A 24,412-nucleotide genomic window follows, 5' to 3' on the forward strand; every position below is an offset into this window, starting at 1 on the left:
AAGTCTTACTGACCCCAAACTTTTGAACGGTAGTGTATAAAAAAATAAAAATATAAATAAAATAACATATCAAGGAAAAAACATGTAACATGGGCAGCATTAACGCATTTAATGTGTTCACTACTTTTTGCCAGCCCTCTCTCCTTGCTTTTCCAGCCTTTACAGTGTTCCCTTGCGTTTTAAATAAACTCTGAAACTCCTGAAATCCCTCAATCAAGAGTTCTTGCTTGATCCATTCCTGCAGTCACACGGTCTCCAGTACAGTAATTGTATTATCAAAATATTTACTCAAAATGTCAGTTATTTTATTGAAATTGTGTATAACCAAATTTTTTGCAGAAAATTAAGTAGGGAGAACAAGTATCTTAAGACCCTGCTTGCAATATGCTAAACTATTCTTGTAATTTACTGTTTTCTACATTAAAACATTCAACATACAGTAAAGAAGATTCTATGACAATATAACCTTGATATATTTAATATTGACAATGTGAACAGTGAAATTAAACTTAAAATAAATGTGGCATTTGTTATCTCATAATTAGATTATGCAATTTCTAAATTTCACAGACAGGGTCATGGTTAAACATATATATACAGACCATTGTTTTAAGTAAAGGTATAATATTAACCTGTAAGCCCACCTCTGCTGACTTGAGTAAATCTGATGGATTCTCACTGAGGTAATGTGGAAGGCCCTGAAGAACAATGGTCCATTCATTGACATGGAATTCTTAAATAAAAGAAAAAAGCATTGTTAGATTAATTTGTGAGAATGACAGGCAAATTTTCTAGCTTTAAATGCATTTTTTATATAATTACCTATTAAATATGGTGTCCTTTCTGTCAAAGAGTCACATTTAACCAAACCTAAAAAATTTACAAAAATAGACAAATTATTAAATAACAAAAAGGAATTTACTGGAGTACAGGCTTCAATATTACAAAAAGTAAGATCATTATTGTCAATTTTGCAAAGTAAACTGCAGCAAATATTTTTGCATTTTTGTGTTCTCATTCGCCAAAATAGCAAAAAAAAAAAAAAAAAAAAAAAAAAATCCATGATAGTGTCTCAGTGACTTTCCAAAAAATGGGAAAAAGTAAATAAGTAACAAGAGTTTGATTAGTCAAGAGAGTGAATGTCAGATTTACAGTCACTCCCTCAGCCTTTGTATAGAAACACTTGCAGCAGTTGTTTTAGGTATAAATGTCAAGGTAAGAAAACACATAGTATAGTGTTGTAAATGTACGAAAATATAATAGTTTCTAGATATACAATGCTAATAATTGTGGAAATGCATGCACATAAACACATGAGTGTGTAAACGGGACTTTTATTTTGGTCTGGTGATGTGACGTCATATAGCGGAGCCTTTAGCCCTGCATTTGTTGTGATTCGGCTGAAGAAAGGTTTGTGCTTTTTACGTTTTTTAATCAGTGCAACTGTTGTCATTGTAAACGTTTTTACAAGCTACACAAAATAAACGAGTCAATCTTAAATATAACATTGTAATGCTTTGTTATTTTTAGAAAAGTAAAGTGCACCCTCATATTAATTAAAGAAAATGTGCGACTCATTTTGCTCCTTACCCAGGCACATGACTGACCTTCAACGTTGAAATTTGGTTGAAATAAGGTCAGTTGTTGTTTCAACGGTGAAACAACGTTGATGTGACGTTGAATGCTAAATGGTTGAAGATCAGTCAACACATGACCGAAATTCAACGTTGAAATTTGTTTGAAATTAGGTCGGTTGTTGTTTCAACGGTAAAACAACTTTATTAAAACTTTGAATGCTAAACGGTTATATGTGCCTTCAAAAGCAAGTGTTTAAATTATAATATTAATAATAATAATAATAATAATTAACAAGGTTAACTTATAAATCAACATAAGATATGTCTTCAGCATACAAAGAAATGTTTGCCTTTTAAATGATTATGGACAATATTATTAAAATATAAATATGTTAAATATAATCACCAACAATAAAACTAAATACATTTCGCAGAAACATGCTGAAACAATTCCTATTGGTTGTTTTACCATACTGCTTTGATCATGATTGGTTCATCTGGCTGTCATTCAGGAACCTGACAGGTGGAACTGCGCGGGCCTTTGTAATTTAAATTTCGACCGTTACCGCATTCTCTGGTGAGGTTGTGAGCTGCATAGACTGTATGAGAGCTGCTGCTCACCGAAATTATTCAGTTGGTCACGAATTATTTTATATTTTCCTTTTATATTTTTATTTTGAGCGTATTTGAATTGTGAGATCTCAACGGAGAACAAAAACCGGAACACAAAGGAAATAGACGTGAGCTGCGAGTCTCTGAAAACATACAGCACTGGCTAAATCAGGTGAGACAATAAGTATTTATTATTAAGTTACCTTTTAAAAAATAGTACAAGAGTTTACAAATTGGTAAAGGACATGTAAACTGCAGAAGTTAAATACTTGAGTGTGTGTTTGTGCTGCTTTATTATCACAGACAGCAAAAGTTAGATGCTAATCGCATTTAGCGCGCTAGCAATATTAGCTCATTTGGTCGTAGATATATCTGGTGTTGTTGTGTGTTGCTAGTATTTGTTAATGTCTGTCTTTTAGAGATTCACATTTTTCTATATAAATGCCATGCATTACTGCAGGTGTGTTTACATTTTAATCATATAATAACTAGGGGTGGGACGATACAGGTAACTCACGATTCAATTCTGTGGCGATATGTGGCCCACGATATCGATAATATCGCGATTCACGATATCTACGATATTCAATATATTGGAAGAAATTTCATCAACAATATATCACGATATATGTGACTGAAAAAGAAAAAAATACCCATGATAAGAAAATCTTATGCATTTATTAATGCCAACATTTCCAACACTGTGCAAAGAAATATGCATTTGCATAATAACTCACTGCCTCCTGGTCTTAAATGTAAACACTGTACAGCTAGACAGATAAAAGTGCCTGAACATTAAAAAACAACATGAACATTAACTAACATGTGTAAACCTAAACGTCAGTAGTAAGTTTACTGTAAAGTGCTTTATGTTAACCTGGACAGTGGTCTCATCAAGGCATATTCTTCTTGAGGAACAATAACGCCTGTTTCACACATACTCCGTCTGCAATGTGTATGCAGTCCGTGTGCGTTACGTATGCGATGCAGAAGCAGCACGGACTCATTTTGCTTTCACACAGGACACGTTTGCAGTCCGTTCCTGATCCGCGGCTGTTTACCACAAACACACCATTTATCCGTTATTTTGATTTCAAATACAAACGTGCTTTTTCAGCATTGTGATACTCTTTTATCACAGTACACTAATACAATTCTAGATATATTCACGTTTAAACTCAACGTATAATAAACAACGTATTATTCAATGCACTTGCACAGCAACCGCGTGCAGTGTGAACGCTCTAATCCGTTAACATGGGTGCGGAAAAAAATACTCAACGCATTAGCACTGCAGACGGAGTATGTGTGAAACAGGCGTAACTGATCAGCATGCTCAACTAGCGGGTGCGTCTTTGATTTGTTTTTCGTTATCTTCCGCCATTCTTCTCACTTCTCTTTTTTTCTGCGCTTCTTCTCTGATGTTGTCAGATAACTTGTGTTCTTCACTGGCCGCTGCTTCTTCTTCTTCTTCTTCTTCGTCTTTTATAATGGCGGGTGGCAACCGGCATTTAAGGTGCATATCCGCCACCTCCTGTGCTGGAGTGTGGGCCAGAAATGTAAGCATCTAATCACGGTATGACTCAAAAAAAAAAAAAAAAAAAAAAAAAAAAACTTTACTTTACCTTCTTCCTACCTTTATAATTACTTTACCAATCAATTAAATCCTTTTCATTAAACCAGTTTCTCTTAAAAAGTTAAACAACTCTCCCATTATCTGCTCTCCGATTTTAAAAAGATTTTTAAGGCTCAACATGTTTTCTCCAAACTTCAGTACTTCCTCTTTTAATTTTATCCTTTGTTTTTCATATTTGACACATTCACTAATCACATGTTCCGCTGATTCCTCTCCCCTTCCACAATCACACATACCTGAAGGGTGCTTTTTAAATAAATACATAGTTTTATTTAATCCAGTATGTCCTAATCTCAACCTCGAAATAATGCTACTTTCTCTAGCACATCGACCTGTAGGTTTCCTTTTCCCCACTTCTTGCATAATATTGTATAAATGCCGCCCTTTCTTTCCTTCATCCCATTGTCTCTGCCATGTCTTCATAACATTTTCCTTTATTTTAACTTTAACTTCAGCTTTACTTACTGCCACTTTTGTAATTCTGTCAAGTTTCAAAGCTTGCTTAGCCAACATATCTGCTGTTTCATTTCCTTCAATCCCCCTATGAGCTGGAATCCACATAAATCTGACCGCTGCATTAATATGCTGCAGTCTGTATACAGTCTCATATATTTCGTACACAATATCAAGTCTGTTATTAGATGATACCGACTGAAGAGACATTAATGATGATAGGCTATCAGAGCAAATTAAAACCTTGGCAATTTTGTTTTGTTCCACCCACTGTAATACCCTTAAAATAGCTAACATTTCCACAGTAAATACTGTCAGATGATCAGAGGTTCTTTCCTTAACATTTACCTTTAGTTCTGGAATAGTGAATGCAAAACCGGTAAAACCACTCTTAGGATCTTTTGAGCCATCCGTAAATGCAGCTATAAATGAATTATATATAGACCTTATTCTATCCTCCACCTTTTCAACCCAGTTTCCTTTCCCATTAAGTCTTTTTATTTCTCCTTGAATATAGAAGTCTATAATTAGTGGTGAAAACAACCAAGGCGGCGTCCTTGAACAAGGAACAGTAGGACTGAACTTACTCTCCTGCAATTTCATTTCAATTGCTATTTTACTAGATGCCCAAGCAAAGCATTCTGTCTTAGCCTTCCCACTTTCCCAACAAGGGGTAAGACACTTAACTGTAGGATGCCATCTTTCATTATGACCTTTTAGATTGGCCCAATAATTCATCATCAGTTGCTCAAATCTTAAGCTTAATGGTAGCTCACCCACCTCCACTTGCAATGCGCAAGCCGGTGAGGACCTTATTGCTCCACAACAAATTCGCAGTGCTTGATTTTGTATACTTTCCAGCTTCTTTAGTGTTGTTTTCGACGCAGATCTAAACACTATACTTCCATATTCCATCACTGGTCTTATTAAAGCCACATACACCCCTCTTAAGGCTCCTTTACTAGAACCCCACTCTATCCCAGTTAAGCACCTCATTATATTTAAAATCTTCTTACACTTTTCCTCTACTTTCCTTACCTGCTCTGTCCAAGTTAGTTTAGAGTCAAATGTTACCCCTAAAAACCGAAAGGAATTTACCTGCTCAATTTGATTTCCATACAGTAACACCTTAGCATCTTTATCCCTCTTTTGAGTAAAAACCATCATCTTTGTTTTTTCCACTGAAAATTTAAAACCCCATGCATAAGACCATTCTTCAATTAAACCTACTGCTTCCTGTATCTTCTCTTGTACTAAAAGTAAGTTCTTGCCATTTTTCCACAGGGCAGCGTCATCAGCAAATAATGACTTCCCAATATCATACTTTATTTTACTAAAAACATCATTGATCATAATAGAGAAAAGTAATGGGCTTATCACACTACCCTGCGGGGTCCCATTATCTACTTTAAATTTATTAGACACTGAAGCACCAATTTTAACCTGAATATACCTTTCAAATAGAAAACTTTTGACCCAATTAAAAGCTCTTCCCTTAATACCCATTTTATCTAATTTAATCAGTAGCCCCTCTTTCCATACCATATCATAAGCTTTTTCCACATCCAAGAAAACTGCCATAACCGATTCCTTATTTATCAAAGCTTTTCTAATTTCTGTTTCCAAACAAACCACAGGGTCCATTGTTCCCCGTCCTTTCCTAAAACCACTTTGGTAGGGGGATAAAAGACATTTACTTTCTATATAAAATGTCATTCTTTCTACAATCATCCGTTCCATAATTTTCCCCACATGCGACGTTAGGGCAATGGGCCTGTAGTTTGCTGGATTTGTTGGATCCTTACCTGGTTTTACTATAGGTATAATAATAGCCTCTTTCCAACTTATTGGTAATCTCCCTTCTTCCCAGCTCTTATTATATAAACCTAACAGTTTCATTTGCATTAAAATTCCAAACTGTTTCAACATCCTATAACTAATCTGATCTTTTCCTGGAGCAGTTATCTTAGCTTTATCTATTGCCCGTTTCATTTCGCTTAATGTAAAAGGGTAATCCAAAGCTTCCTCTGTACTTTCTTTCCTTATAAGTGCCTCTGGGTATGAATTTCTAGTCACTTCTCTCCCTCTTTTGCCAGCCTCTGACAGATTATTAGAACTATGAATTTCAACCAAAGCCTTAGCTATGATATCAGCTTTTTCCCCATTTGTTACTGCTATGGTTTCTCCTGATTTTAATACTGGAAACTGCCAGTCTTTTCTAATTCCCCTCATTTTCCTTATCATTCCCCACACATTTCCTAATGGAGTCGTTCTACCTATTTTATTACAATATTCTCTCCAACTGTCTCTTTTTGCCTTTTTAACTACTTTCCTAACTTGAGCTTGGGCCTTTTTGTACTCTATTAATCTTTGGAAGTTAAGATTATTCTTCAGCATTTTAAATGCCTTATTCCTTACTTTAATGCTTTTCCCACATTCTTCCGTCCACCATGGAACTGGTTTCCTATTCATTTTTCCTTTGCTTTTTGGAATACATAAGTTAGCCACTCTAAGCACTACGTCTTTAAATTTTCCATCAATTTCATCTATATCCTGGCTTAAATCAACTTCACTACTTGCCACCTCACATAAATATTCAAATTTACCCCACATAGCCTTATTTAATATCCATTTTTCCTCTCTTCCCTCTTCCCTCTCATCCTTTCTCACACATAACTTACATAAAACAGGAAAATGATCACTACCCATAGTAGACTCCTCCCATAACTCCCACTCACAAATACCTGCCACCTCTTTTGACACCAGTGTTAAATCAAGCGCTGAACTTTTACCTGTGTGAACATCTATTCTTGTGCTTCTCCCATTATTAATGCATACCAGATCCAACTCATCCAACAATTGTTCTATTATTAGACCATTTACATCTGTTTTCCCCCCTCCCCATAATGAACTATGGGCATTAAAATCTCCACATAAAATAGTGCGGCCACTTGCTAGCTCAACAATCTGTTTTAATTTATCACCATCTAATCTTCTACATGGATTATAATAATTTGCCACAGAAAACTTATCTTGCTTAGTCCATATTTTAACAATAATATACTCTTCCTCCCTTCCTTTTGATATAACTTGAAATGGAATACTTTCCTTGATAAATGTAGCACACCCACCCCCTACACCATCTTCCCTATCATTTCTTACACTAACATAATTACATATACTAAAATCTAATTTCCGTGATAACCATGTTTCCTGTATACAAATTACATCAGGTGCAGTTGGTAACGAACTAATAAAATACTTTAATTCCTGTCCATTTGCCACCAAGCTTCTTGCATTCCATTGAAGAATAAGGACCATAATATCAGCCAACAGATGAAACTTCCTGACTGGCCTGAGCACTTAGCTCATTCCTCACCTCTTCCCAGGACAAATCATTCAGACTAAGATGGTTCACTGCTGCCTTTACTATTATTTGTATCCTTTCCGTTTTTGACTTCGCCTCCGTTGTAGCATTGATGACCCCTGCTATAAAAATGATTAATTTCCTTAAATCAACCAGAACTTTGCCCTCTTTACTCTGTTCATGTTGATCATTTTTCAGATTCTCACTTGCCTCATTTACTACTCTTTCCTCCCTGTGATTCACCAGTCTAACAGCCTCTGCATATGATATTTTATTTTTAACTCTGACCTGCTGGATCTCAACCTGCCTTTTCATTACTTCACATCCCCCATATGCCACACTGTGATTCCCTCCACAGTTACAGCATTTCAGTTGTACATCCTTTCTACATTTCTCATAGTCATGGTCTTCTCCACATCTAGCACACCTTCTTTTCCCTTTGCAATTCATGGCTGTGTGACCAAACCTCTGACATTTAAAACATCTCAAAGGTTTAGGCACGTATTCTCTCACATTATACATCATATACCCCAGGGATACTTTATTAGGAAGCATTTCATCCTCAAATTCCAACAATACACTTTCACTAACTTGTCTCACCCCATTCTTAAAGCTGGTCAATCTTCGGGCATCTTTCACTTTCCCTCCTTTTAAGTTTGCTTTTATTTCTTCCACATTTACATCAACAGGAATGCCCCAAATCACCCCCCTCTTCCACATGTTTCTCTTCTCCACGCGACTAACACTACTTACTTTATGCCTTCCTACCTCCTTCATTCTACAGGCCCTTTCTCTTTGATCTTCATTTTTGCATATTATTAAAAGGTTTCCATCCCTCAACACTTTGGCCATTTTGACATTACCCACTTGGTTTTTCAAAATCGTAGTCAACTTCACTGGATTCATACCAAGCACTCCATTTTCCTCACCAAATCTAAGTATTACTTTGAACTCATCATCTATCTTCGGATTATCATCCTTTCCATCAACTTTAGTCGTCATCCCTTTGAATTTCTTTGACCCCGCTTTTCCACTCTCACCACCCCGTTTCTCTCTTATTCCATCTGTTTCCTGACTAAACTCCACATGATCCTCGTTCTCAGTGTCATCCGAGTAAGCCCATTCTGGCCCATTTCCAGCACAGCTTTGCCTACCCGACATCGTTGTCAACGCTTTGTCACGCTTCCCCATTTCTTCCAAAAAAGTTCCTTGTCTTCTCTTCATTAGGTGACAGCAACTCGAAGAACTTTTATCATCGCTTCTTCAACTTTTCCTCCCGCGTAAACTTTTCAAAAGGTTTAGCCGACAACCAGTCAAACTTTGTGTAAAGTCTCGTTCCTCCTTCCCTGGCCGCTGCTTCCGCCACTTTACGCCTATTTACTCGAACAGCGCCCCCCGCAAACAGAATGGTAGATATTGGGTAGTGACAGTGACACTGACGACGGGTAAATTAATCATTTGTGTTGTAATAAAATATCGATATTGGCCGTTAGTGTATCGATTATTTATTGCGACAGAGAGCACAACAATATATTGCAATATCGATTTTTTTTTCCCACCCCTAATAATAACAGTCCTAAAGATGACATACTTTATCTTTCTTTTCTGAATATCATATAACGGAATTCATTTAAATGAATTAAGATTGTTTAAAGGAATGGTTTAAAACGAAAAACAGCTTTTTAAGAAAATTCCAATAAATCATTTATTCTTTCTCCTTGTAGAATCATTAAGGATCCAGCTTATTGGCAGTTTGGTAAGGAATTGTTCATCTTTGCACTGTCAGTTCTGGTAGAGATTCATTGATCTTTTGTTATAAGTTTATTTAATGTAATACAAATGTACTCAATATGATTTGAATTGTTTCAATAAGTACACTGTTTAGTTTGAATTGTGATTAAAACCATGTTGTTTTAAACTTTAATCTGAATATGTCAATTTTATAAAATGTTATTTTTGGTGTTTTTGTTTATGCAGGACAGTACAGAAGGCACACAAGTGGGAGAGAGAGAGGAGGGGACAGCATGAGAGAGGACACAGAGCTGGGACTCTTTCAGGGATCACCCGAAGCACAACCATGCTATATGCACAAGGCTGTTGTTATTATCAGAATTTGAAGAAACATTTTGGCTTAAATAATAAATACATTTCATTTAAGGTATTTCCTGCCTAAAGAATTTTAAGGCGATTGCTTTTTGATCCCTTCACCACGACATGGTTTCTTGTTGCAGGTTCCATTCTCAAAGTCTTTTATCCATTTGCACTGCACAAATGTACACATCTCTTATAATGAGACACAATTGTAAACCTGTTTTCACAGAACCATAGTTAACCACCAAATAAGAGATCAAGTGGTTTTAGTCAAAAAAAGGTTTCTCTTGTGCAGCGCAAAATATGCATGTTATTGTACAAAAACTTTGAGTCTTTAACCTTCTGGGGTCTAGGGATTTGGAGAAGTTTAAACCCTGACATCTGTGTGTTTTTTTCAGTATCAGAAAAAAAATACACTACGAGTCAAAAGTTTTTGAACAGTAAGGTTTTTTTTATTTATTTTTTTATTAAATTTCCTTCTGCTTTATAATATTTTTATTATTTAAAATGATATTTAATATTTAAAATATTTTTAAATGTAATTTATTCCTGTTGCTCCAGTCATCAGTGTCACATGATCTTTTAGAAATCATTCTAATATACTGTTCAAGAAACATTTATTATAATCAATATTTAAGCAGTAGATTTTTTTTAGGATTCTTTGATGAATAGTAAGATCCAAAGATTAGCATTTACTTGAAATAAAGCATTTGTAAAATTATATACCATACTTCAAACCTTTTATTTAGCAAGGATGCTTTACATTGATCAAAAGTGATAATAAAGACATTTATAATATTACAATAGATTTCTATATCAGATAAATTGTTTCATTTTCAGTTCATCAAAGCAAACTGAAAGAATTCCACTGAGCTGTTTCCAACATAATTTTTTTGAGCAGCAAATCAGAATATTAGAATGATTTCTGAAGTTTAATGTGACTGGATCTTGAGTAATGATACAAATTCTGCTTTCACATCACAGGATTAAATTACATTTTCAAATATCTTCAAATAAAAAACATTTTAAATAGTACAAATATATTTTATTCAACTTTTCTGTACTTGGATTGGTGAGCAGAAGAGACTTAAAAAAAACATTTAAAATTTTACTGTGAGAAACTTCTGACTGGTAATGTGTAATAAAGTCTGATTACTTTGTATTCATCACAGACTGGGCTACAATAACATGTGAGCAGAATTAATGTATTTGTATTGTTTTTGGAAAATGTTTTTGACAGTTTTTATTTTTTATTTACAGTGTATGTTTCCAAAATAAAACTTGTTTTATAATATTGATCATGTGTTAGTTTATTGAAGTTGATACCATTGCTGCTAGTCATTTGATTTTTAACTAACATGTAGGTACAGTGTTGATCTAAATGCAAACTGGTTGTAATTGAATGTACAGTTGTGTATTCACCGTTGTTGAAAGGTAAGTAAGACGGTGAAACTAAGTCGCGATTTCAACGGTGAATCAACGTCATAATATCAACGTTGAAAATTTTTGCAAATCCGAAAGGTTATTCACCGTTGATCCAACGTCGACAGATGACCATAACCCGAAAGGTAAGAGGGTGAAACAAAGTCGCGATTTCAACGGTGAATCAACGTTGTTACTTCCACGTTGAAAAGACGTCACAATATCAACGTTGAAATTTTTTGCAAATCCGAAAGGTTTTTCACCGTTGATCCAACCATGGTACCTGACGTCGTTTCAACGGTGAATCAACGTTGAAATGCCGGCTGGGTAAATACAAGTCGGTTCAAGTAGAAAGTGCGAGAAAATGAGAATCCGAATCAGTGGTAAAATGATTTAGAGATTCGAATCGTTTGAATCGACTCATTCAGTGACAACAAACTAACAAACAAACATGTATAATGATTACTTTTTTTAATTATTAAATGTTATGTACAAATAATTGAATGCCAAAACTAAATAATAAATGCCTATATCTACTTTAGTCTGGTCATTTCCCATTAAGTATTACTCTGACGGAGTCTCTTACCAGTGCACTGACCGCTGTAGTGAACACATAGAGATTTAGTTTACATTTATTTTTGAGAATAATTTACTGTTAATTATTCTAATCTTACACAGGACAAAAGTGTTCAAACACACAGAGAAAACCCTCCTGAATCAACTGAGATCCACGTGACACACTATTATAAAGATGGAGTTTATTAAAGAGGAGAGTGAAGACATGATGATTGAAGAGACATTCAGAGTCAAACATGAAGATATTGAGGAACAAACAGGTTGGTTTTTATTTTCAAAGCTGAACTGGTTTAATCCTTAAAATGTCTAGCTCTACAGAAATGAATGATATTTATGAGAATGTTTATGAGTGTCATAATTAAAGGCACAATATGTAATTTTTCGCCGCTAGAGGTCGCATTGTTTAAAAACAATAACAGAGGCGACGCTTGATGATGCAATTACGGAGCGTAGAACGATGGCAAATGTGTTTTCACAAATCATGTTCACGGATGAGATACTGTCTTTTTTGCCTACCAATCTTATTGAGTATCACTGGAAGAAGCTATTGTAGATAGTGTTTGAAGAGGCACTCCTCCTCTAACAGAGAACTGCTTAACTTTACACTTAGGATGTACTCACACTAGCCACAATTGCCTTGAACCGAGCCTGAGCGCGATTACTCCGGCCGAAACACACTTACGTACGAGATAACGGCGAAAATAGATTTTTCTAATATTCTACCTAATAATTAATAATAATTCATCTATGCCGTTCATTGATTTTCACTTGTATGTATCAGTGAGTTATTACGGAGAGAGAAAGAATATGAACGTTAGTTAAAGAATTTGCAGCTTTACTGGCAACCTACAATTCCTGTTCATCAATAAGGAGACAACCAGACCCATTATAAACTTAAATATACTTTACTCAAATTAAATTATTTGAAAAGTGTTGTGTTGGTAATTATAGGATACATTTGTAGACACAGAATTGTATTTGTTTTGTGCTCCGACGCGGTTAGCGCTTAAACTATGCGTACCGCGCCCGAGCCCAACCGAACTGCTCTCTGACCCACCTCTTTCAGCCGGGACAGGGCCAGCTAAACGAACCGCGCCCAAGCGCGGCACGGAGCACTTACACAAGTCAAACGAACTGGGCTTTGGGCACGGTTTAAAACGTCTAGTGTGAGTACACCCTTACATACTGCAACATACTGGTCATTTATTTCACCCGTACGTTTGCGCTTCACAGAACGTGCAGGCAAAGCATAATCATGATCCATAACTATGTTATTGATTGAGGTATAAATACTAATATAAACGATATAAATATAATAGTATCGATCAAGACTAGCTACTACTTTTTCTTCTTCATCTCTTCTTTGCTTCTGTTCCCCTTTGTATTTGGCGGTTCCGCAGGAACTTAGAGAAACTAGAGGGGTCAAAGGTTATATGACGCCATAGATGGGCGACAAAACGGAAATAAAGAAACGGACCCGTGTCTTCGAATTAAACAATAAATTTCTCCGGATTTGAAAGTTCGTGGAAACTGTCGGGATAATGTAAGTACACAACTAAAAAATATTTATAACATAGATATAGTGATTTTTGCTATTTTTAAAGCTGAAAAATTACATATTGTGCCTTTAAAGTAGTTGTGGACAGACATGTTGAGATCACATGACCAGACAAATAATAAAATCCTGCTTTCACATAGGAAATTTGTTATTATGGCATCTTGCTTTCAGGTTGTAACAATAAAACAGATTTAGCCTGAACATTTATGTTCTGTAACATTAAGCCCAAATGTCTGCTTCTAAAATTAAAAGCATTCATTTTTATCACTTAATTATGCAGCAGTTTCTGTTGTGCCAATTTTCTATCCAATAAGTCAAGAGGCAGAAAGCATTTAGTTATTTAATTCTTGTAAGAAATGTGGGCAGTTAATTGAAATACAATGTCAGCTTCCACCGATTATGAAAATACAATAATCAAGATAAAACGATTATTGTCGCCCATTCCCTTTCCAGTGGAGCGGTTTCACTCCTCCATTAAACTTACTGTGCAAATCACTGAAATTATGTGATCAAAATTCTGCACTTGGTGATTATTCACATAAACCACCGTCAGTTTTGTCTTAAGTGAACAAAAACAGCTGAGAAAGAAAATATGTGTGTAACAGTATATTGGATCCATGCAGCTCTTAAAACGACAACAGCTCACACTATTCCCTCTGCCATCTGTAATAATTACCAAACTACAAAAGACAAAAGCTTCTGTAGCTGTAATATTAAACAAATCGAGTTTAATTCTTACAGTGAAGGCTATGCTGTTTTATTTTACATTTAATTCTATTTCATTTCTCTTCAGCTGTTAGCTCATAATTAGATAAAAAAAGAATAAGATAATACAACATTTTAAGTAGGCCACACAAGTAACCTAAAACTGAACATCATATGATACCTTATCTAATTCTTAACATGATTTAAATCTAATAAAAAAAAATGAAATATGTAAAAACAAAAATCCATGTCTTTAATATGAAATGCTTCCACTGCAGGGGGAGATGAGAATAGGTTTTGCGATTACGTTTAATAGTTTAGTATTTATAAGATCTCAATGTTGCTGGGCTTGATGTTTGTGCTTTGAGTAATTAAAAATGTGATTAAGGTGAAAAGGTGTTAATTTGGATTTGTCTTCTTTGCATTAGACCTGATGACACTGAAAGAGGAGAGTCAAGAACTCAATGAAAAGGAAGATGATCTCCAGCTTGAGAAACATGATTTCATGGCTGGAGAAAAATCATATAGTTGCTCACATACTGAAACAAAAGCACAAAAGACAGCAAAAAGAAGTGTTTTTACCTGCCCACAATGTGGAAAAACTTTCAGCAGAAAGGAATACCTTAAAGTCCACGTGAGAATCCACTCTGGAGAAAGACCTTTCACCTGTCAACAGTGTGGAAAGAGTTTCATTCGAAAAGACAAACTTCAAAACCACATGAAAACTCACACTGGAGAGAGGCCTTACACATGTTCTCAATGTGAAAGGAGTTTTGCACATAAACACGTCCTTGATGCCCACATCAGATTTCACACTGAAGAAAAGCCTCACACCTGCAAACTATGTGGAAAGAGCTTTAGTCGAAATTCAGACCTTAATAAACACACGAAAATTCACACTGGAGAAAAAACTTTCACGTGTTCTCAATGTCCAAGGAGTTTTACACATAAATATCACCTTGATGTCCACATGAAAACTCATACTGGAGAGAAAGCTTTCACTTGTCAACAGTGTGGAAAGAGATTCACTCATAAAACAACACTTAAAAGACACATGAATATTCACACTGGAGAAAAGCCTTACACTTGTCAACAATGTGGAAAGAGATTCACTGAAAAAAGAAGCCTTAAAAGACACATGAAGATTCACACTGGAGAAAAGCCTGATCAGAGATTTGACTGACATTGAGTAGCTCTTTAACATGTGCACATTGTACACAATCACACCAGAGTGATTAGACTTCAGTTTGTCATTTGATTAACGGCAAAAAAAAAAAAAACTGCTAAATTCAAATATGCTTTTGTGCTTTGGCTGGTGCTGAGCCAGAGATGGACATATTCAGCGCTTGTGTAACGGGTCGGAAATGTGCTTCCACTTGCTATAATTATGTTTCTCTCTGGCCCAGATCTTGACGTATAATGAACTGGTTCCAGTAGGGTCATTAGGCTACGTTTACACTGCGGGCTAATGTGGCCCAAATCCTGTTTTTTGCTCACATGTGACTCAGATCTGTTTTTATCATGACAGTGTGAACAACACAAACCGTATGGAATCTGATCTTTTCAATTCCGATTTCTGCCAGAGGATATTGTATGTATGCAACCTCTCTAACATGATTTTTACCTCCCCAAACATGGTTGGGCTAGCTTCAGAGTAGTTTGAGAAGCAATTTGGCAGATTTAGTTGTAAAATCTTGGAAATCCTATTAGTATCATTCTGTTGTGCATACAGGCCAGTTCAGAACCATGATCTGTTCACACTGGAAAACTGATATTGGTCACATTTAAATCAACAGCTATGCAAAAAAAATCTGAAATAGAGCACTAAGGGGTTGCAGTGTGAATATAGATGGACTGAGAGAGACACTATGATTAAAATATATTAATATAAATAATCATTTTTGTTTGTAACTTTATAAAAATCTTTCATATATTCTAGATTCCTTACATATAAAGTAAAACATTTCTAAAGTTTTGTTAAAATTTTTATGATTAGAGATTCCAGCTCATGAAAGTCAAAAATCCAGTATCTCAAAATATTAGGCATTTTGGCTGGCCAATCAAGCACATTAATATCATATTCAGCAAAAAAAACTTGGAAGTGGTTTTGGCACTGTGGGCAGGTGCTAAAGTTCTACTGGAAAAGGAAATCAGCATCTCTATAAAGCCTGTCAGCAGACTGAAGCACTGATTTTAGACTTGATAAAACACAATGGACCAACACCAGCAGACGCCATGGCACCCCAAATCATTACTGACTTCAGAAACTTGACACTGGACTTCAAGCAGCTTGGATTCTGTGCCTCTCCAGTCTTCCTTTAGACTCTGGGATCATGATTTCAACATTATAACATTACTTATAAATATTTTGAGGTTTTTATCATTTTATGATTTATATTTCTTGTGGAAGTGGATTACGTTGCAGGACATGATAAAACTGAAAGCCTATATCAATACAAAAAGGTGTGTAAAATACAAAATTTTATTTTAATGTCTAGCAAATTTATTATTTTTGCAAAGGTTAGAAAGTTTATAAAATAATACTAAATCAATGTGAAATATTTTTTTTGCAATAGCTTGTGGTTTCTTTCTTTTTGAACCCATTTCACTACCAAGTAAACTTAGAATACAGCTGACATGTGGTATGTATATATTTTTTCTGCATATACAATGTATGTATGGCCAACACAGGACTTTTATTTTGTTTTAGCGATGTGACGCCATAAGACTGCGCTCCGGTGTTTGTGATTCGGCTGAAGAGAGGTTGGTGTTTTTAAGAGTTTAAAGTGTTTAAATATCTAGAAATCGTTAAGGCAGTGCAATCGTTTTTTACAAGCGGTGTAAAATTAATTGATAATCATTCATTGTAACGTTGCAGTGTTTCATCGAACATTTAATATTTTAAAAATAATAATAATAATGTGTGTGAGGAAAACCTACCTGCACGTGATTAACAAACAGTGCTTTTCATTTCGCTACCTATATTGTCAATAAGTTTACAGTAAACATGAATTCAGTCACTGGTTACCCAGCAAACACAGTACGTTGTGAGGACGTCGCCAGTTGGTCGTCATTTGGTCAGCGCGACATTACTTTATGACAACGTCGTGAGGACGTTGTGGTAAGGTTCCATATTTTTGAATTTTGGCTAACGTCCCAGAAACGTCGTAGGCACGTCCTTAAAAGACGTCGCTGGTTGGTCGCGTGGGAAACGTTATAGCGACGTGGTCAGCAGGTCTCCAACTAACTTTTCATATTATTGCACTACATGTATTAAGCTTATTTTTAAAGGTGTAAACCGTTTTAATAGCCCATAATATGGGGAATATACTGAATTCGTCAAGCATTTTGCTTGATGGAATGAATTATTATAATAAGTATAACCCGTCATTTAAAATATAGAAATGTTTGTCATCAAATTAATGGCAAAACAAAAACCAAATAGTTTGCTTAGCAAATGGTGATAATTTATGGTTGTGAATGGTTTATTGAAAGGGGGAACGGGACAAATGTTAAAACCAGCGCACGTCACTTTCTGAGTGCTGCGTAAGTGCGCCGTGCGGGTGCCCGTCATTAACGGTCAACTTCCAGAAGACGGACGAGAAGGAAAAGGTAAGCGCTTAAAATCTACTCTTATTCATAATTTTTTGCTGATATAACGTTAGATGACACGTAAGATAAGTAGTGTTTTGTGTTTTTGTAGGTTTTCTATATTAATTTAATAAATAAATGCCCTGTTTGGTTAATATTAACGTTAATTAGCTTAGTTCTGGATGCGGTCTGTGGTAACGTTAAGTTAACTTTTAAAATCCTAAATTACAATGTTATACCTTATTTTTAGTCTAGTTTGAAATTTACCCACGATAACATACAGTATTCATTTTTTTTTTAATTCTACCATAGTAATGTTGACTGCTTGTCGTTCGCATCTGACAATGCTCATGCTAGCCTAGCCGTATTGTAAACTTAAATACAAACCACTGATGTTATATAAACTTTTAATTAGACCGAGGCTGCCGAAATCCCATTCAGTGTATGTGGGATTAATAATGTCCTGCTTTCCTGTCGATTAACAGGCCTGTAAATGGTGTAATTTGCTCGTTACATGTTATTGGTTTTTACATACAACATTTTTACATAACTTGCATAATTTTTATGCTAGTGACTTTTCATTGACAAACAGATCTGATAGTTTAGTTTTAACAAATATGTATCCAACAAATAGTTTACTATTTTATGTCCCTACTGCCAGTGAACCAGTTGAGTCATTCAGTGAGTTGCTTATTAGAAATGATGTTCATTGATACTACGTAGTAGTTTAAGGATTTTGGCTAAGGTCCCAGAAACGTCGTGGGCACGTCCTCAAAGCTGGTCTCTGGATAATTTTTCATATTATTGCACTAAATGTATTGAGCCTATTTTTTTAAGTAGTAGTTTGAATGCTTTATTCATTGTTCATTGTTTTATCAATGTTTTATTCAAAACTAACATACTTTTTTTAATAACAGGTGGAGAGAGAGTCTGGGCAGCAGCAACACGACAACCATGATTATGATCAGGGATGGGTATCAAGTACAGGTAACTTACTGATTTGGTTCCTGACTTGTTCAGTACCAAAAAATATATATAAAGCAACAGGACTAATGGTGCTGCTATTTGTATTTTAGACACAACCACATGACATTCAAACCATCTCTAAGTGTATGGCAGAAAGGATCCAGGATCAAGAGATCATCCATCATGAAGACTGTGTTCAGAAGAACCCAGAAAATCCTCGGTAAAAAACTAAACCTCATTGTTTCAGTGTCGCTCAGGCACAACTATAGATTTAAATTGATTTCAGTGGCTTAAATATTTATAATTCAGGCCTCCCTGACCCTTCTGTTGTCCTGGATGTGAAGACATGCTGGAACTGCATTTTCTCATGGTTGGAGTTGTGCAGCAGTATCCTTCCTGGACCCACACAACAAAATGCTCAGGAGGAGAGACAGGTAATCCACAGGGTTGGATTTATCATTTCAATTACTCATAGCTAGATAGATATCAATTGATAGTCTAATTCCAGAGCCTGTGAATGATTTTGTTTTTTCCTCAGTCAGGAGACATTTTTTTTTAAATTGTTGATGCTCGTATGATTGTCATATGTCATGGTAACTTACAACAGTGGTTTTCAAACCTGGACCTGGGGACACACAGCACTATACATTTTACACATCTCTCTTTACTGACAGATTTGTTCATGAAGCTCTTTCCTAAGGAGCTGATGATCTGAAGAAGGTGGGTTTAACAAGAGAGACATACAAAATGTGCAGTGCTGTGGGTCACCTGGACCACAATTGTAAACCACTGCCTTCATGAGCACCTCCTGTGCTCCTGATCATTTTTAAACATGTTTAAAAAATATTTGAGTTGGCCTGAATTTGACCAATGTAAGACTCCCCTATTTCTAAATCATACACAACCACATCACTTTGCTGTGTTTCCCACAGGATTTGTTTGAGACTTTGGGGGCTGGACCTTCGTCTGTCTGGGGCATGGCCTAGTGTACAAAAGTATGTACTGTACATTTTAAACTTAATTTTTTCTATCTGGTGCACTTTGTATTAAGAGCTCCGACCCATGCTTAGTGTGGAAATTTAACAAAGAAAAAGTCAATGCAAATGACGTATCCCTCTTTTTGGTTATTGTGGACTCTTAAGAGTTTCATGAATAAGTTTTAAGCTAAATCTCCTTGCCAGGTCACCTAATAGTAAGATCAAATTCTCTGTGAACATGGCCACAGATTGTGCCTTTCCTTTAGAAGCTGGAGAATAACTTAAGATTTCAAAAGGAAGATTTGCAGTTTTATACAAACTTATACAAACTGTCTATAAAATTAATTGGTTAATTAGTTTTATTTATATTTTATGTGGATTCAAGGGAAAGGTGAAAAATGAGAAGGCCTAGGAATGACTGAGGAAGGCAGCCGTGAGGAAAATGAAGTAATCACCAGAATGTAAGTTCTTTGCAATCTGTGCATTGTTTATTACAAGGTGTGTTTTCATTTAAATTCAAAGCTGAATTTTCAGCATCAATACTCCAGTTGTAGGTGTTCAAAATCATTCTAATATGCTGTGTTGCCCAATTTAGTTGTGTACACTAGGTTGGAGTCACTTAAGTTTTTTTTTTCTTTATGAAGACCTTAATAGCAAGGATGCATTAAACTGATCTGAAGTGGTAGTAAAAACATTTATAATGTTACAAAAGTAAAAAAAAAAAAAAAAAGGTAAACCTTAACTATGTATTTATAAAATTATCCTAAAAAGAAATCACAGTTTACACAGAAATATTAAGTAGCACAACTGTTTTCAACATTGATAATAATCAAAAATGTTTTTTGAGCATCAAATCATATGAGAATGATCATGTGAAACTGAAGACTGGAGTAAAGGCTACTGAACAATTCACCTTTGCCTCACAGGAAAGAAATGCATTTTAAAGTCTATTTGAAAAACAACAGAAAACGTATTTTAAATTAAAATATTTCACACTATTATTGTATTGTAAGTTAAATATAAATATAGCTTTGGTGTGTCGAAAAACATTAAAAAAAACTGAAAGACTGCAGATTTTGACTGGTTGTGTGTACATACAGTAGCAACATTAACAAGGTGATTCTCCCTTTCAGCTGCCAGAGAAGGATATTGACAGTACAGCCTCAGGATAGCGAAGAGGAAGAAAAACACCTTTGACATAATTTTCTCATACATTTGCCATGTGTTATAATAAAAAACAATAAACCTGACTACAATAATATGGTCAATTTTATTAAAAGTTTCAAGTTTGCAAAGAATCTGGAGTATGTGGCACTGCATTAGAGGTACTCTTTGCTGAATAAGACCAAGTGCTTAGCAGGAACCTTATTCTTTAGCAAAACTCCTCATCAACTCTCCAAGAGTAGATCAAGAGTGAAGTGTCACCCTCCTATCCTTCCCTCAGAAGAGAGTACCTTCTGCTGCTGTGGTAAGAAAGACATTCTTCTTTTTCTCTCACAACTGTCCAGAACCTAAATTCTCAGCAAAGAGTCTTCTCCACAGCTGGGGACAGATCTAAGATTTTTCTGAAAAAGTCAACAGGCTCATTTACTGTATGTTTTTTGGGTGGGCCTAATACAGGGGAGATGTAATCTCTACATTGTTATATTAACATGTTCTTACTGTTTATTAATGTTGCTATTTTCTTTATTTCTGTTATCTTCTGAGAAGAATTACGGTCCTTTGGTAATTGTTTAGGTTTTGCTTCTGAGAGTGAAGCAGTATTACAGCACTTCACCACCAGATATTTGTAGCAGGTGTTTCATACACAGGACACTCAGAAAACAAATTAACTTAAAGTAATACAGAAATCACTACTGAATTGTTTCTATCTTTGTATCAGTATTTTTGTACCAAACTAGGGGAGTTCTGTTAATAAGAGTAGGCTACTGATAACTATTATTATACTATACCCATCATTAATTAAATATTTAATATTTTTCAATAAAAGTAAAACATTTTAATCAGTGGTTGTATTATTCTTTGATTACTATGTACTTTATGTGATGTGTTCAATTATCTGTGCTAATGACTTGGCAGCACTTTACATGGTTAAATAATAGGTGTCATGTTTAAAATGCAATGGCTTAGTATATGTAGAAAATAACTGAATAAATGGTGATTTAATAAATGAATGCACTGTGTTCTTGCTGATTTTCTGTTGGAATTTAATGATTTTGTATTGGTTTGCATGTATGCAGTGAATATATTTACAAAAACTACAACAATTTGAAAACATAAGGATTTAGTGTTTGTTTTTTACAGCAGAAAATGTTTGAGTTTGTCATTATATACTGATTTCAAGGTGGTAGGAACACATCCTCGGACAGGACTAAAGGTGAGAAGCAAATATTAAAAATACTGGGAAGGTGCTAGTTTGGTCGTTAGGACGTACTTGCCACGTCCTAGCAACGTAACGCAATAACGTCGCTAAGACGAATATGGGAATCACAAAGTTACGTCGTTGGTACGTTATTTGGAACGTCGCCGCGACCAATGTGGTCCTTTATAGTAACGTGCTCACGACGTGCCAGTTTGGTCGTGGAGACGTACTCATCACGTTCCAGCAACGTACCAAATAACGTCGCTACGACGAATATGGGAATCACAAAGTTACGTCGCTGGCACGTTATTTGGTACGTCGCTGCGACGAATATGGTCCGGTCCAGTAACGTCGTCACGACGTAATTGTGTTAGCTGGGTAGTAGTGATGAGAAACGGAGCTTTTTGAAACTCCGAGTCAATTGAATCAATTGCTTTCCAAAATGATTCAGTGATTCGAAGCTCTCAAAACAGTGTGAATGCATTTAAAACGACAAACTCAAAGCTGTCACAGTTCTCACGAAAGTGGAATCTATTGAATGTAATCTAGAAATTATTACATGCCAAATATACAACCGAAAATACCTTATTAATACTTATTAACAGAAATATGTATTTATTTTTGGGCTATTTGGATCATTTAAGACCATTAACTTTTACTCTAATCGACTTCCTCTGATTGAGATACACACAGAGATTAATTCTGGATTTATATTTCTTTCTGTTAATTATTTTTATTTTAAATCTCCAGACACATAAAATCTCATGTGAAGCGTCTGAGATCCACGTGACACTATTATAAAGATGGCGTTTATTAAAGAGGAAAATGAAGGCATAAGGATTGCAGAAGTATTCAGTCTGAAACAAAAAGAGGAACAAACAGGTTGGTTTTTCTTATGAAAGCTGAGATCAGTCATTTGATCCTTATTAAAATGTATAAATGTCTACAGAAATAAATTGTATTTTCAAAGAATGTCATATTAGTGTCCTATTTAAAGCAATTTTATTTGACTATTTAATACAAATATATTGTGTAACATTTAAAAACAATGTAAACCATTAATTTTTAGTACTTAATTATGCTTATTTTTCATAAGCAAAAGGTGAGCCATCAATTTTTAATGGCAATGGTGAAAATGTATTCTAGTAATACAGTCAAAACAATATTGAGTATCAAAACTTTTCAATTTGCAAAATCACAGGATGTATTCAGTTTACATTTTTTTGTGTAACTCCTCAGAACATATCGTTTCAAAGTAGCTTTACAGAAAATGCATATTTCTACATTATAATTAAGATTGATCACAGTCCATATGACATATAATGTACAGTTTTAATGTAATACAAATCAGGCAGTTAGGAAATGATGGTATCTAAGCAAAAAAGTGAACACTTTTAAAACAGTGACTGCATTTTCAGAAAAGATTGGCAGTTTTGTGTGTTGGTTCAGGGTTGGCGTCATTTAAAGTCCTTGCAGGTTTTTGTGTCATCTCTGTTCATGTGTTTAGATCATCTCAGATATTTGTAAGAGGCTGGATTCAATATGTAGCTGGTGTCATCTATAGATGGAAAAAGAAAAGCAGATAGAAAATAATTCATAAAAAAGATATAAAAAGGTAAAACTGGAGCACAAGGTTATGGGATGCATTATGTGAATGGCTGAAGAGATGTGTCTTTAATTTAGATTTAAACAGAGAGAGTGTGTCTAAACCTCAAACATAATCAAGAAGGCCTTTCCGGAGTTTGGGAGCTGGCGTGATGTTTTATAGTGCGATAGAAAATCAATTTGGGTAGGGCCTTAAAGGAACACTCCACTTTTTTTGGAAATAGGCTCATTCTCCAACTCCCCCCGAGTTAATAAGTTGATTTTTACCGTTTTGAAATCCATTCAGCCGTTCTCCTGTTCTGGCGATATCACTTTTAGCATAGCTTAGCATAGATCATTGAATCCTATTAGACCAGTAGCATCGCGTTCAAAAATGACCAACGAGTTCCGATATTTGTCCTATTTAAAACTTGACTCTTCTGTAGTTATATCGTGTACTAAGACCAGCGGAAATGTAAAGCTGCGGTTTTCTAGGCCCATAAGATTAGGAACTACACTCCCATTCTGGCGTAATAGTCAAGGAAGTTTGCTGCCGTAATATGACCGAGGCGCAGTTGTTGCAGCTGTCAGAGTTGCAGCGTGTAAATTGTTAGTGGCTGGATTTACCTGTGTGTGATTAGCTATGGTTATGTATGTGCATTGTAAGGGGCTGTGATAGTAAGTCGAAGACGTACTCTACTACCATGTTTCATAGAATTCCCACGAAAAAAAAACAATTCCGACTAATGAATCAATGGCTGGCTGCTCTGAACATGGATCTCAAAACACCGTTAGAAACGATCAAGAAATGGCGTGTTTGCTCCGAGGATTTTGAACCAGATGACTATTTGGATAGTTTTACCGGTACTACAGCACGGCGTCTAAAGGACACTGCGATCCCAACAATCTTCAAACTAACGTTACAGACAGGACAA

General features: G+C 35.3%; 1 protein-coding gene and 1 long non-coding RNA gene across 3 annotated transcripts in view; both read left to right on the forward strand.

Annotated features, from left to right (window-relative positions):
• Positions 1-11,855: 11,855 nt before the first annotated feature.
• The window catches only part of LOC141325593 (uncharacterized), a 98,435-nt gene continuing 85,878 nt past the window's right edge, over positions 11,856-24,412 (forward strand). The window contains exons 1-2 of one of the 2 annotated variants that reach the window (XM_073834371.1): positions 11,856-11,994; positions 14,426-15,135. In XM_073834371.1, coding sequence (XP_073690472.1) covers positions 11,910-11,994; positions 14,426-15,135 — 795 coding nt within the window. In that variant the 5' untranslated portion in view covers positions 11,856-11,909. The remainder of the gene's footprint in view (positions 11,995-14,425; positions 15,136-24,412) is intronic. The other variant, XM_073834372.1, reaches the window with a different exon arrangement.
• On the forward strand, positions 18,676-19,651 carry LOC141325598 (uncharacterized). Its single transcript, XR_012353785.1, has 3 exons — positions 18,676-18,774; positions 18,864-18,988; positions 19,487-19,651. It is a non-coding gene; the product is annotated as an uncharacterized lncRNA (long non-coding RNA).

The sequence above is a fragment of the Garra rufa genome, chromosome 2, assembly GCF_049309525.1.
Source record: "Garra rufa chromosome 2, GarRuf1.0, whole genome shotgun sequence".
In the NCBI taxonomy this organism is placed as follows: domain Eukaryota; kingdom Metazoa; phylum Chordata; class Actinopteri; order Cypriniformes; family Cyprinidae; genus Garra; species Garra rufa.